Source organism: Hylobates moloch, unplaced genomic scaffold (assembly GCF_009828535.3).
Source record: "Hylobates moloch isolate HMO894 unplaced genomic scaffold, HMol_V3 SCAFFOLD_3, whole genome shotgun sequence".
Classification (NCBI taxonomy): Eukaryota; Metazoa; Chordata; class Mammalia; order Primates; family Hylobatidae; genus Hylobates; species Hylobates moloch.
In genome coordinates, this window is record NW_026652278.1 from 11,140,899 (window position 1) to 11,153,378 (window position 12,480).

The following is a 12,480-nucleotide window of genomic DNA, read 5'->3' on the forward strand; positions in this document are numbered from 1 at the left end:
AGTTGATTTAAATCAATCCTCATCAAAAACCTATGAGGTGGGTTCACTGTTATCCCTGTGTCACTGGTGGGGAAACTGACGCTCCCAGGTTCCTGCTATTGCCTGTGGTCACACAACTCGTAAGTGGCAGAGCCGGATGCAAACCCAGGCAGCCTGACCATAGGCCTTGCCCACTGGCTCAAGTCAGTGGCTGATCGTGGAGGGCCCAAGGGGTGTACCTCGCAGGAGTTCTGAGGCTATGATTTGAACACACCCAAAAAGCAAGAATTAAAGGGCAGAGAAAGTGGAAAAGGCTTCCCAGAACCAGGGACCCTGAGAGAGCTTTAGTATACCTCGAATAGCTTCCGGGCCTGGGGTCCTTCTGCAGCCCAAGCGTTGCTGAGAAATGCTGACCAGGATGCAGTTGCCACCACAAGTGGCCTTGGAATTACCAGTGGGGCGAAGGGGAGGACGCGATGATGGGAGAACTGTGGCATGCTGATTGGTATCCCCCCCCAGGTCACTGGTGGCCATACAGAGAAAGCTGAAGTCAGGAGGCCTGGGGTTTGGACTCAGCTGATTCCCCTGGACAGGTTGCTGCCCTCCTTGGCTCTGTTTTCTCCTCTGAGAATGAGGTTGGATTCTATCATTTATTCCTAACCCTGACGCACTGATTAGACCCAGGTGAGTCCAGACCTCACGACTCCAGCAAGAATGTCCTGGAACGTCTTCTGCTGTTTCGGTGAGAAAGGCTATGCTGCTTCTTCCCCCATCTAAGATTAAAGTCTTTCTATTTTTTTGGTGTTAAAACATCCTTTTAAAAATAAAATGATTTAAAAAAAAAAAAACAAATGTGTTCATGTGGCAAAATAAAATATTTGGTGACTTCAAATAGATATTCTGGGGGAAGCAGGCCTGGTGGGTAAAATCCCAGCATCTGGGCTGCTCCTGAAGGCCCCCCCCAAGGGGCAATGTGCCCTGGCTGGGTTGTTCTCACCTTGCAGCCGGCCTCGTAGAATTTCTTGATGGTGCTTGGCATGAGTCTGGCTATCATCACATCCATGCACCTGGAGAGAGAGAACTGCAGTTTCTGGAGGAACCCAAGCTGCTTTTGGAGAAGCGGAAAGTCCGAGGTTCTCATTCAACTCCAGGACAGCAGCAGACTTTTGCACGGAAGAGAGCCTCTCTTTAGGGCCATGGACATTTGGCCAGAGGACAAGACCAACATGGCTTGTTAGAAATAGCTCTGGGCTGGGAGATGAGGCCAGAGATCAAATCCTTCAGGAGAAAACAAAGTAACCCTATAGCAGGGAACAAGGATTATTGCTCAAAGCTGAAGTGCCACCAGGTGCTGAGTGGAGGTTTGATTTTAGCCGACACACCCATCTGGTCATTCCCCTGCCTGAGAACTGTCTTCCTGTACAGACCCTTATGGTGTCACCAGAGGGGCCTCAAGTCCCATTCCTCTCTGTGCACAAATGGAATCAAAGAGCAGCTTTCAGGCGAAGCCTCTGTGGCTCATGACTAGGACCTGTTGATTTGGCTCATCCCCCCCATGAAGGATCTATTCACTGAGCACACACCGTGTGCTAGGCACCCGGAGAGGTCCTTGGTGCGCAAAGAACAAAACTGTTGGGCCAGCGAGGTGACATGTTAAGTCAACTTTCAGACAGATAACCACATTTGGCAGTCATGTTAAGGGTTAAACAGTTAAAGAACAAGGTGGGATGGGAAGGCAGAAAATGGAGACTTCAGCCTAGTGTGGTTAAATCAGAAAAGTGACCAGAAATCAGAAGAGAAGCACTTAAAACCTGAAAGAGGAGGAAAAAGAACTGGCCAGGCCAGGGATTCGAAGACCGGCATTCCAAGAAGAGGAAACAGCATGTGCAAAGGCCCTGGGGCAGGAGCAGGTTCCACACTTTGAGGGAATGTCAGGGCTGGCATAGCTGCAGTGCCGTTGAGTTTAACACTGCTCCACGCTGTCCCCTGTCTCTCCCTCTTTGACTATTGTAGTTCGTCTGGGCTCAGCTCCAGCATCACCTCCTCTTGGAAGTCTCCCTGATTGCTCCTCTCCACATACTCCCTTAGCTTTGATTTGCATGACTTCCTTCTTCTACATGGTTCCTTGCCTCCCTCCAAGAAGGGCATGAGCCGAGGTGAATGGAATGTGGTAGATGTGCTATGTGGCAGGTAGGGTCACAGATGTTTCAGTGACTGAACTTTCACAGCTAATACTAACCTCTCTGCAGCAAAATTGCTTTGAAGCATGTTCACTTCATTGAGCAGGGCACCAGAGAGTAGCCACTGGGATCTCATATGGAAGCACAACCTTGAACTCATTATGACTCAATGGTTGTCCTAAACTCAGTTGAGATACACACTGCTCGTGGGCAGAGGCTTAAAGGACATCCAGTACCCCTTGCACTTATTCTAAAATGTATCCTTCCATAAGGCCAGACCAGAAGGCAGATGGGGTCTCGTTACCACCAACAACCACATTCCTGGAGAGTAGCTTTTACTGAGCTGCATTTTGGTGTGCTGCTTTTGCCAACATCAAGAAAAAAAATTATAAGATTTATTGTTGCATTTACTCTACAAATATTATTGAGGACATTGACCATTAGGTTGCTTGGGGTCATCTGCTGAAGACATCCACAGTTTTCATACTAATAGTAGCTGTACTTCTCCCAAGTGAATTGTTTTTTAAACTATTATCTAGTTTGTATCTAATATTACTGATCAAGTTTCCCTTTTTATCTGCCGCTAGCCAGTTCAGAGCTGAATGCATGTCCCATCTTACGAAGACTGTGGTTATTAGAGTTAGTATGCAATGGTAGCCTCTCCATCTTTTTGTTTCCTCCTTAAAAAGAAAAAAAAATTGGTGTTCTGTGGCTTTATTTCATGTATTCATGGAAGCCACTCAAAGCCTTTACTAGAACAAGGTAAGAAATGATAAATGAATAAATAATCTGGTCACGGCCAAGGCACTCTACCCCCTTGTGTGCTAGGATCGGCCCTTCAGACAGAGAGACTGACTCCACCCATTCGAAGGAGTTGTCTTGGGGAAACCTGTGCTGAGTAAACACGAGGCGCTGCTGTCATCCCCTGGGCATTTTGCCGTCTAAGACTGCTGAGTCCTATCAATCCTGCATCTTGGCTGTCTCTTGGGCGTGCCCCTCCTCCCGCTCCCACTTCCCCTGCCTAGTTCAGACCCTCCTGGTCTCTCGGCTGAGCCTCTGCATGGCCTCTCAACAGCCAGCCTCCCTGCCCTGCAGCCTCCCACATTTATACCACATCCTTCACACAGGAGGGGCTCAGCCTAAACCACAGAGGCTCTGCCACCCTCCCCTCCCAAGCCCAGGCACCCCGCTCTGCTGACTGAACCAAGACCTGCTCATGTGGCTACAAGATCCTGCATAACCTGGGCTCATCCAAACCTCTGGCCATTGCAGCTGCATTAGGTCTTTGTGGCCAGGCTCATCCCAGTTTGATGCTGCTCCACCCTGTCCGCTCTCTCTCCCCCTTTTACTGCTGTAATTCTTCCAGGCTCAGGACCAGCACCACCTCCTCTTGCGAGCCACCCTGATTGCTCCTCCCCACATACTGCCTTAGTTTTGATTTCCATGACTTCCTTCTTCTGCCTGGTTCCTTACCTCCCTCCACCTCCCATGAAACAACAGACTGCCGGGAAGCAGCGCTCCCCATACGAATCCATCGTGAGTGCCAGCTTTGTGCTGACCTGTGCTGCTGGTTCTGGAAATGCCACCAGGGACAGGTGGAGGCCCCTTCCTCCTGGAGCTCATGGCCTCACCGTTCAGCAGAGGGTGAAGCCCAAGGTGTGACGAGGCTGAACAAGAGGCTCGGGCCCCACCCTCATCGGGCACAGGAGCCTTTAGGTGCCAGCTTTTGTCTGTCGAAACCTACAGGGATCACTAGCTGGGCTTGGAGTCGCGGGGGAGAAATGAGTGCCCCAGGAGGCTGGCACCTTCTCTTATGCTTCTCCTTCCTCACTGTCAAACCCATTGGTTGGGCTGGAAATGATCAGACTTCTCAGACCAAAGGAAGCAAAGAAAGCCACCCAGGCTGGCCTCTGGGCTCAGGGAGGTGGGAGGTTTCCACTTCCGGAAATTCTAAAGGACCAGGAAGTTGCCCACAGAGGAAGTTCAGCCCTGCATGGAGGCAAGGAAATGCCCCTCTGGCCCTGTGAGCCTGGAAGAACCCAAGTGACAGCCAGGGAGGTGCTCCATGTGTATGTGTGTGAGCGTGTGTTTGCATACACATGCATGCACATATGTGCTGGTACATGCATGTGACAGCCATAATCTCCACTGTGACTCCAGCCCAAGTGCCAATGAAGATATTGACATGAGAGTCAAAGGAACATCACCCAGTGGAAGCTGTGTGCACACTGCATCCCTTCAAGATGGGAGGCCTCGGGTATGTGTGATTCAGAATTAAGCTGTCATCTGGCAATTTCCCACTGCCTGGGAGCTCAGCTGAGATAACCTGTGAGGTCTCATTCAGCACCTGAACATTGTGATGCTATCAGAGTGACCTGGGGCACTTCTGTTACACAGACACACAAACACACATGTATCCTATGGTGCCACACCCTGCCAGCTGCACCATCAGCCTCTCAAAGGCAGGCAAGACCCAGCCCAGCTGTATGCAGGCCCGCCCTGGCCTCTGACCTAGAATCCCAGCCCCACCACAATTATCTGGAGAATCTTGGGCAGGTCCCATCAGCTTCAGGCAAGCCTGTGTTTGCTTATCAGTGGAATGAAAGGTTTGGCTCATTAGCTGCAAAGCCCTTCCTGCTCTGGCATTCAAAACAAGGTGGGGGGAGGGGAAAGGAGGATGAAGAAGCTGCCGTTCTTGCTTCATCTCTGGATAAGCCAGGGCAAGAGTTCTGAAGGTTGGGTGAGGCTTCCAGTCTGCTCCTAAGGTAGGGCAGCTGAGGCTTGGAGACAGAAGGTGGCCAGAGGCCCCACTTCAAGAGGGAAGCTACCCTCCCAGTGTTCAGGTCAGAGATAACTTCCTGGACCGCACCAGGAAATAGCTGCTCAGAAATACTCTGTGTAAAGGAGTTATGATTTCATAGTTATACATCACAAGGCTATGCTGGGCTGACAGTGGGTGATATATACAATGGAAGGGACACGGGAATCTCAGGAAAACCTGGACGTTTCACCCCACCACTTCAGGGTCAAGGCCAGATTCCTTAGATGGTTCTAAGACGCTACACCAGTTGGCTCTGCCTGCAACTATTCATCTCCCATCTACCACGGCCACCTAACCCCACAGTCTGACCATGCTGACACACTGGAGTGCCTCTTCAAGACTCCAGGCCCTCCTCAATGTGTGTCGCCTGCAGAGAGGTCCAGGCACCTGCGTTCCCAACGAGGCTGCCAGATGCTCCAGATCAAAGGCCTGGACCCATTTCATGAGTCCCCAGAATGAGGCACCAGTTCAAAAACGTTCATGGGGTTGAATCTGACTGTGTGAACTCTACAAAAAATGAATTGAAACCTGTAAGATCCCCAGGAGAGATCGGTCTCTCCCCTCTGCAGAGCAGCTAATGTCTTCTCTTGGCTTGGATGGTATATTCATTCATTTCTTCCTTCAGTCAGATAATGAGCCTGAGGTTTAAGAAGTAAACAAAACAGGCAGACCACCTTCTGCCCTGACCTCTTCTTTATACTGAATTGCATCAGGAATTAGAAAAAAAAGCTACAAGATACCACCTCTGTCTTCAGGACATCAATGCAGTAGGCACACATCCCTCAAAAAGCCCAGGAGGTGAAACAAAATATTCTGGAGAAATGAATCCCGTGAATGCTTTTCCACTTGGTTCACTTACCCTTTCATAAGCACTAATGGAATGGAGGAATATTACAGGACACACAAAAAAGGGAGGAGAAATTCTAAGAAATGCTCTTTCTTATTATAGATACTAACTTTGCTTGAACTTAATAATACATAGCACAACATTTTCCAGCTAGGAATTCCCAAACTTCATTCCATCCACCTTTATTCACTTCTGGTGTCTTAGAGACTGTTGGACAGGAGACTTGAGAGGGCAGGGATCCTGCCCATCTTGTCCCTCACTGTCTCCTTGGCCTCCCAGAGAAGCCCAAGAAATTGTCCTTGAGGCAGATGAACGAATGAGTGTAGGTGTGAGTGAATAAACTGACAAGTGAGTGACCCTAAGCAAACCTCTCCTGACCGGATGCCATTGAAGGGAGGGTCAGAACCACAAATGAGCAAGTGACAACATTACTGCCTCACCCGAGCGAAGTGGAATAGTACAGTGTTAGAGGTCCAGGTTCTGGGGCCCCTTGACCTTCAAGTCCTGGCTTCTCTACTTGGCAGCCGTGTGGCCTTGGCCAAGTTACTTACTCCCCAAAGCCCCAGTTTTCTCATCTGTAAAATGAGCGTAGTAACAGTTCTACCTCCCAGGGTTGCAGGGAAGATGAAATGAGGTCATCCCTGCAAGGAGCTGAGAACTGAAAGGCAAACACTCCATCCCAAAGCCCTGTGTGCTGACATCCCCTAATCCCCAGCAAAGTCCTGGGAAGCAGATGCGACAAACGTTATAAGCTACGTTTTATGCCAGAGACCGCCAATGTACATAGAAACTAAGGGGCACCTTATTGCAGAACTGAGCACAGACCCTGCAGGGACCCAGGTTACTTTTGACTTTGCGGGAAAAGCCCAATGCAAACTGGGAGCTCTGACTCTCACCCCTCCAGGATGCGTTTCCTCGGCTGCTTGGATGCAGGCGGAAACACCAAGCAATGTCTGTTGCCCCCTCATGCTCATGATTTCTGCATCCATGAGCCCACGCAACCCTCGTCAGGATGAGGAAGCTTTCACATTCAATGCCAACCCACTTTGAATGCGTCCTAGTCCCCCACCACCTCCTCCCCACACCTCCGACACACCCTGATGAACCCTCCCACTGGGCAGCCCAGGTGGGCCAGAGGGGTCTGAACGTCCAAAAGAGAGGCTGTGCCTAAAATGGGCAGGGGGATTTGAGGGCAATTTTAACTTTGATCTTTGCATTTTCCTGTCTTCCAAAAGAACTACAATGACCGTATGTAACATTTATAACAATAAAAATATTATTTCCAAGCAAAAACAAGACTTTATCTCAAATGAGCGGGAAAATTTAGGCCTAACAGTGATGGAAAAGTCAGCTTGTCCTCCAATGGCCAGCTTCTGTGTGTGTGTGTATGACTTAAAGGAGAGAGCTTTTGGGGTTTTTTTTAGCCAACAATGAAAAGAGGTGAAATTGATAAGCAAGCCTGGTTTGGGGGCTACTAGGAAGTCACTGTGTATACACACGAAGTGTCTCCCAGTGGTAGAAATCCTCCCATTTGCATTTCATTCCTGTGAGTCGAGAATCATTTGGTTAAAACTAGCATGTTGCTGGCGAGATGGCTCACCTGTTAGTGTGAATTAGTGTCTCAGTTCCTTTCCAGGCTCAAGGCCATCCTTGGCACAGACACCCGAGGTGTCTTAGCCCAGTGAAGAGGAATGTTCCACCAAATGGGCCAGGAATTGCCGTTCCGATTTCCCCCAGGCCTGGCCCTGCCCGAAGTCAGCCTTGTTTCCTTACCTTTGAAACAGGCCACTGAACTGGAGGATGTGGGCGGAAGCCAGCACTCCCAGTACGTTTTCCAAGTTAATCTCCACCTCACTCATGTAGAGGTTCTTCAGGGCCGTGGCAAAGGCTGGGGAGGCACAGCCAAGAGAGCTGTCAGTGTGGGGCTCTGCACACAGGACAGCACCCAGCGCCCTCCCTCACTCCTGCAGCTGGGCAGGCAGAGGTGCCCTTAGAGAAAATGCGCCATCTCTGACCTGGATGCAGGCACTGCCTGGAAGCTGACGATCTGTGCTACCAGCCTTCGCAAAGGATTTGAGGCTGAAGCTAAAGAAAACTGAGCTTCTGCTGAAAGGATCCTCCTTTAAGCCTGTTCTCAGGGGTGAGACCGTCTTGGGTTCTCTCCTAACCTGGGGTCTGTGTCCTGTGCAGGAATGTGACTGCCCAAATAGATGCAGAATGTTGTGTGCAAGTCGTGCATTTTTTTTTTCTGGAGACAACGTGTATCTTACAGCAGATTCTCCTTGGAGTCTGGGGATTTCCAAAAAGGTAAAAGACTCTTGGAAAGAGCCAGAAAAATTTGATGGTTTAGGAACTGAACTGCCTCGGCTATGGGCAAGATGGACTTGGCTGATTCACCATCAGAGTGTCCTCTGGCGACAAATGGCCTAACTAGAGCTGAAGTTTCCTCACCAAGCGATTCCTAAACAAGGGCCATCACATGACATCACGGATGTTGCACAAAGAAGTCTGCCCATGAGTGGCTGTGAGGGGATGGGGAGAGAGTGAGCCCAAGTTGGGGGAGGTAAGGGGTGGTCCTTGGCGGGAAGAGGCAGGTAAAGTGTTATGTGGGAGCGAGGCTGGGCCTGATGGCTTCCCTGGGTGGGTGTGAGCCTAAAGCAGCAATTCCTTTTGCGCTGGGTCCGTCTCTGAAAAGCCGCTATCTTCTCCCGATCTCTGCATCCTTCACACCCTTTCTCAATGACAAGAACCTCTCTTTAGTAGTATTCCACCTTCTTCCATTTCCCCAAGTCACCCTAGCCTTCTCGCCCCTTCTTTCTTTGCATGTTCGGGCCTTTTTAACAAGAAAGCACTGAACACTGTCTACTGTTGGTTTGTTTTGCTTTGTTGTTACTTGTTCATTTTTAAATCTGGGGGGACCATTCGTTCAATGGCATTCTCAGAATATAGACGGATATATACATACCGCCTTTAGTGACCAGTGGGTCATTGATCTTCAAGGAAATGGTGATCCTCTTTGCAGGAGATTTTTCTTTGGTCTTCTTAGGTGATTGAGCTAGTAAAGGAAAGGAGATGACGACGGATGGATGTGATAACCATGGTGAAGATACAGTGGGAGGCACCCACCACCCTGGCATGACTATGAGCTATCAAGACATGTATCACACTATATTTTCTTTGTTTCATAGATGTAATTAATTAATTAATTAATTTAATTTTTGTGTGTGAGATGGAGTTTCACTCTTGTCACCCAGGCTAGAATGCAGTGGCACTGTCTAGGCTCACTGCAACCTCTGCCTTCTGGGTTCAAGCTATTCTCCTGCCTCAGCCTCCCAAGTACCTGGGATTATAGGCATGCACCACCACGCCTGGCTAGTTTTACATTTTTAGTAGAAATGGAGTTTCACCATGTTGGCCAGGCTGGTCTCGAACTCCTGACCTCATATGATCTGCCCACCTCAGCCTCCCAAAGTGCTGGGATTACAAATGTGAACCACCGTGCCCGACCCATAGATGCATTTTTAAATACTTATTTACTTTGAAATAGTTTAAGACTCATAAGAAGTTGCAAAAATAGCGCAGAGTTCCCACGTATCCCTCGCCTAACTTCCCCCAACGATCCTGCATAGCCCTGTGCATTGTCACAACTGGGAAACTGATGCTCACACTGCATTTTGCATATTTATGACCTCCCCCATCCTTGCTCTTATTAGGCTTTGAGCAGTTTAAGGGCAGAGTGAACCTCAGTCATTTCTGTACCCCGAGCACCTGGAGCAGTGCAGCAGGCAGGCAGTGGGAGTGCCACCTGCTGAAGGGTGAACATGGGACTGAGGTGTCTGTGTGGTGGCTATTGTCACTCTGCCCCAGAGAGCTCCACTCTGGGGACACCTGTCACTGAGGATTTCCAGGAGGAAGGGAAAAGGTAGCCCAATTCATTGCTAGCCAATGCCATCCACTCAGTCATCCTAGAATGTGAGTTACAGAGTGGCACTGCTCTCAGGTCTCCAGAGGTGCCCCACACCCTTGGCACAAAAGCCAGGGCCCCACTAGCAGCCCCAATTCCCACATGGCCTGCAACCCCTGCCTACTGCTCTGCCCATCATGCCACCTGCCCCCCTACCGGCATGCTCCTCGGGATGGTGTGGGGCTCCCACCCTCCCTACCTCATCAGGGGTCTTCTCACATGTCCCTCCCCCAGAGATGCCTTTCCTGACCCCAAATGTAAGGTAGCACCCCACTCCCCCGCTAACTGGCTTTATTCTTCTTCAGAGACTAACTTGACCATGACCTTCTATTTACTACTCTGTGTCCCTGTTGTGCTTTTCCCCCCAGCAGCTCAGCTGAGGTGGTTCGCTCGCCGCTCCACCCCGTGGGCCCACCCCAGGCTGGTGCTAGTAAATACCAGCTGAATGAATGCAGCACATGGATTCCATCGCCAGGGAGCTCAAGGTTCCAGATAATGAAAAATCATGTGAGCCAGAGCAAAAAAGTCCATCATCTTGTGCAACTATAAAGAAAGAGAGAGCAAAGGATCCTTTCCCCTCCAGCTCCCCTTGCTGTCATCCGTCACCTGGCTCTGTGCTGGCTCTCACTCAGCAAATACTCACTGAGAACCTACTAAGCACCAGGCTTGTTCCACTCTGGGTCACATTCTTCTCCAGCATGACTACAAGTCCTCCCATCTGCGCACGCCAGCCTGCCATCCACCCCATGGCAGGGAGTAAATGGGAGGATGCACGTGAGTGCCTGGCACACAGTAAGCATGCAGGAGGTGGCAGTTAATATTATAATGTGTCACAATATTTGTCATGCTTTCCCATCATTTTGGGCTTGTCTGTCCCCTCAGATGGTAAGCTCCTGGCACAATGCGTGGCATAAGCTAAGCATTCCACATAGGAAGGAAGGAAGAAAAGAACGAAGAGAGGGAGGGAGGGAGGGAGGGAATCAGTTATGTCAGAGTAAGTGAAAGACAGAAATTCAGTATTCCCTCCAGGTTGAGTAAAACCCCCAAATTGAATAAGATATCAATAATTTGCTCATACTCTTCTCCAAAGTTCTCCAAAGCCAACGTGGTTAGTTTGTTTTTAGTAAGTGGGCCACTTCCTCCTTGGATTCCACGCTAGAGAATAAACACGTCTTCAGGACAGCTGCTCCTCCACTCTCCATGGAAGGAAATTGAGCAGCTGGAGAGCCTGTGCATCTCTGCCGAGTCCAGCATTCCAGGGTCTGGCCAGAAGTTCCAGGATAGCAACACAGATGATCTCAAGAACATGAAAGTGACAACCGTGAGATAGGTATGCAAACCACCATTGTGAGATATGTTTGCTTTTAAAGGCACATGAAGGACTGTGACTGTTCCTATTGAAAGACGTGAATCCCAGGACTTGATCGGTCCATGGAGCTTGCGAGGAGACCCTGGAGTTGTGACAGTCCAGGGCACTGGGGTTTCATCTCTGCACCTTCCCTCTTGTCTCTCGCCAGGCGTAGCCACTAGCAGGGAGGCTTGGATCAGAGTGGCTGTCTTAGCAGGGCTAAATGTTTTCATTTTAGGGACCCATTCTAGACATGATAAAGACCGTAATGTTAATGACTCCATTTCCGCTTCCAAATTATCCTGCTTTTCCATGAACTCACTGTCTGGCTCACCAGAGCCTTTCACTGATGGCCTGGTGAATGTTTTGACTTGGGTACAGGAGAGATGGAAGAGCCCAGTCTGGCTCTTGAAGACACTGGGACAAAGGCTTCAGAAGAGCACAGAGGCTCATGAGCCAGCACCGAGCTTGCTGCAGTTCTGCAGGAGCCCAGCTGACTCTCACTGCCTGCACAGCGGGGAAGGGATGAGTCAGATTCCCGCAGGCAGCGGGGCTCTCCCTCCAGGCTCAGGCTCAGGGAGGGGGAGTGACTGGGGGCTCCGGCTGCCTGTCTGGCTCTAGAATAACAGGGCTTTGCTGTCATGTCTTGGAAATAGAAAGTCCATCATGACTGGTATGCTGGCTGGCTTTGGGGGCCTCGAATTTTCCATGGCACCTGCTTATGAGTCAGCCCGAGGGGATGCCAACCTGTAGCCCAAAGCAGCAGCTGGCAGTGCAGATGGAGACGACTTAGAGACCAGGTGAGAGGAGGCTGGGGCGGTCAGGACTGGAAAAGGAGACAAAGAAAGAAGTGGCCTACATTCTTTCTGGAATAAGGTGGAAGAGAGACGAGAAGAGAAGAGGCAAGAAAAGCAAAGACAACAACAAAATAGATGCACACATGTGGGACTTGAACTAGCATACTTAGGGCCAAATAAGCCACAGAGATGAGAACTCCACCTTCCTTCCAGAAAGCTCTTCAGGAAATTCCACATAGCTCATTTTTTCTTTTCAAAGAAGTAGGTAGAGTCTCTACGTCTGGGCTGGCCAGACAAGACTCGGGTTATTACAAAGAAAATAACTGGCATGTACTGAGTGCTCGCTGTGTGCCAGGCCTTGTTCTAGAACCTCACACCTAGTACCTCCTCTACTCTTCAAAGCCGCATCCTAAGAACTATTATCCCCATTTTACAGTTGAGGAAACCGAGGCTGTCACAGGATGAGATAACACCATGTAGCCTTGCTCTTGACTGCTAGAGTGACCGTGGTCTCAAAACAGATAACCATGTTCCACGCTGGGAC

The 12,480-nt window shown here is 49.8% G+C and overlaps 1 protein-coding gene across 4 annotated transcripts in view; it reads right to left on the reverse strand.

Annotated features, from left to right (window-relative positions):
- BTBD16 (BTB domain containing 16) overlaps positions 1–12,480 on the reverse strand; it is a 67,510-nt gene that overhangs the window by 39,899 nt on the left and 15,131 nt on the right. For 3 of the 4 annotated variants that reach the window (XM_032169515.1, XM_032169507.1, XM_058435744.1), the window contains 3 exons: positions 8,793–8,882; positions 7,601–7,715; positions 977–1,046 (listed from right to left, as the gene is read on the reverse strand). In XM_032169515.1, the coding sequence (XP_032025406.1) occupies positions 977–1,046; positions 7,601–7,715; positions 8,793–8,882 (275 nt within the window). The remainder of the gene's footprint in view (positions 1–976; positions 1,047–7,600; positions 7,716–8,792; positions 8,883–12,480) is intronic. The other variant, XM_058435745.1, reaches the window with a different exon arrangement.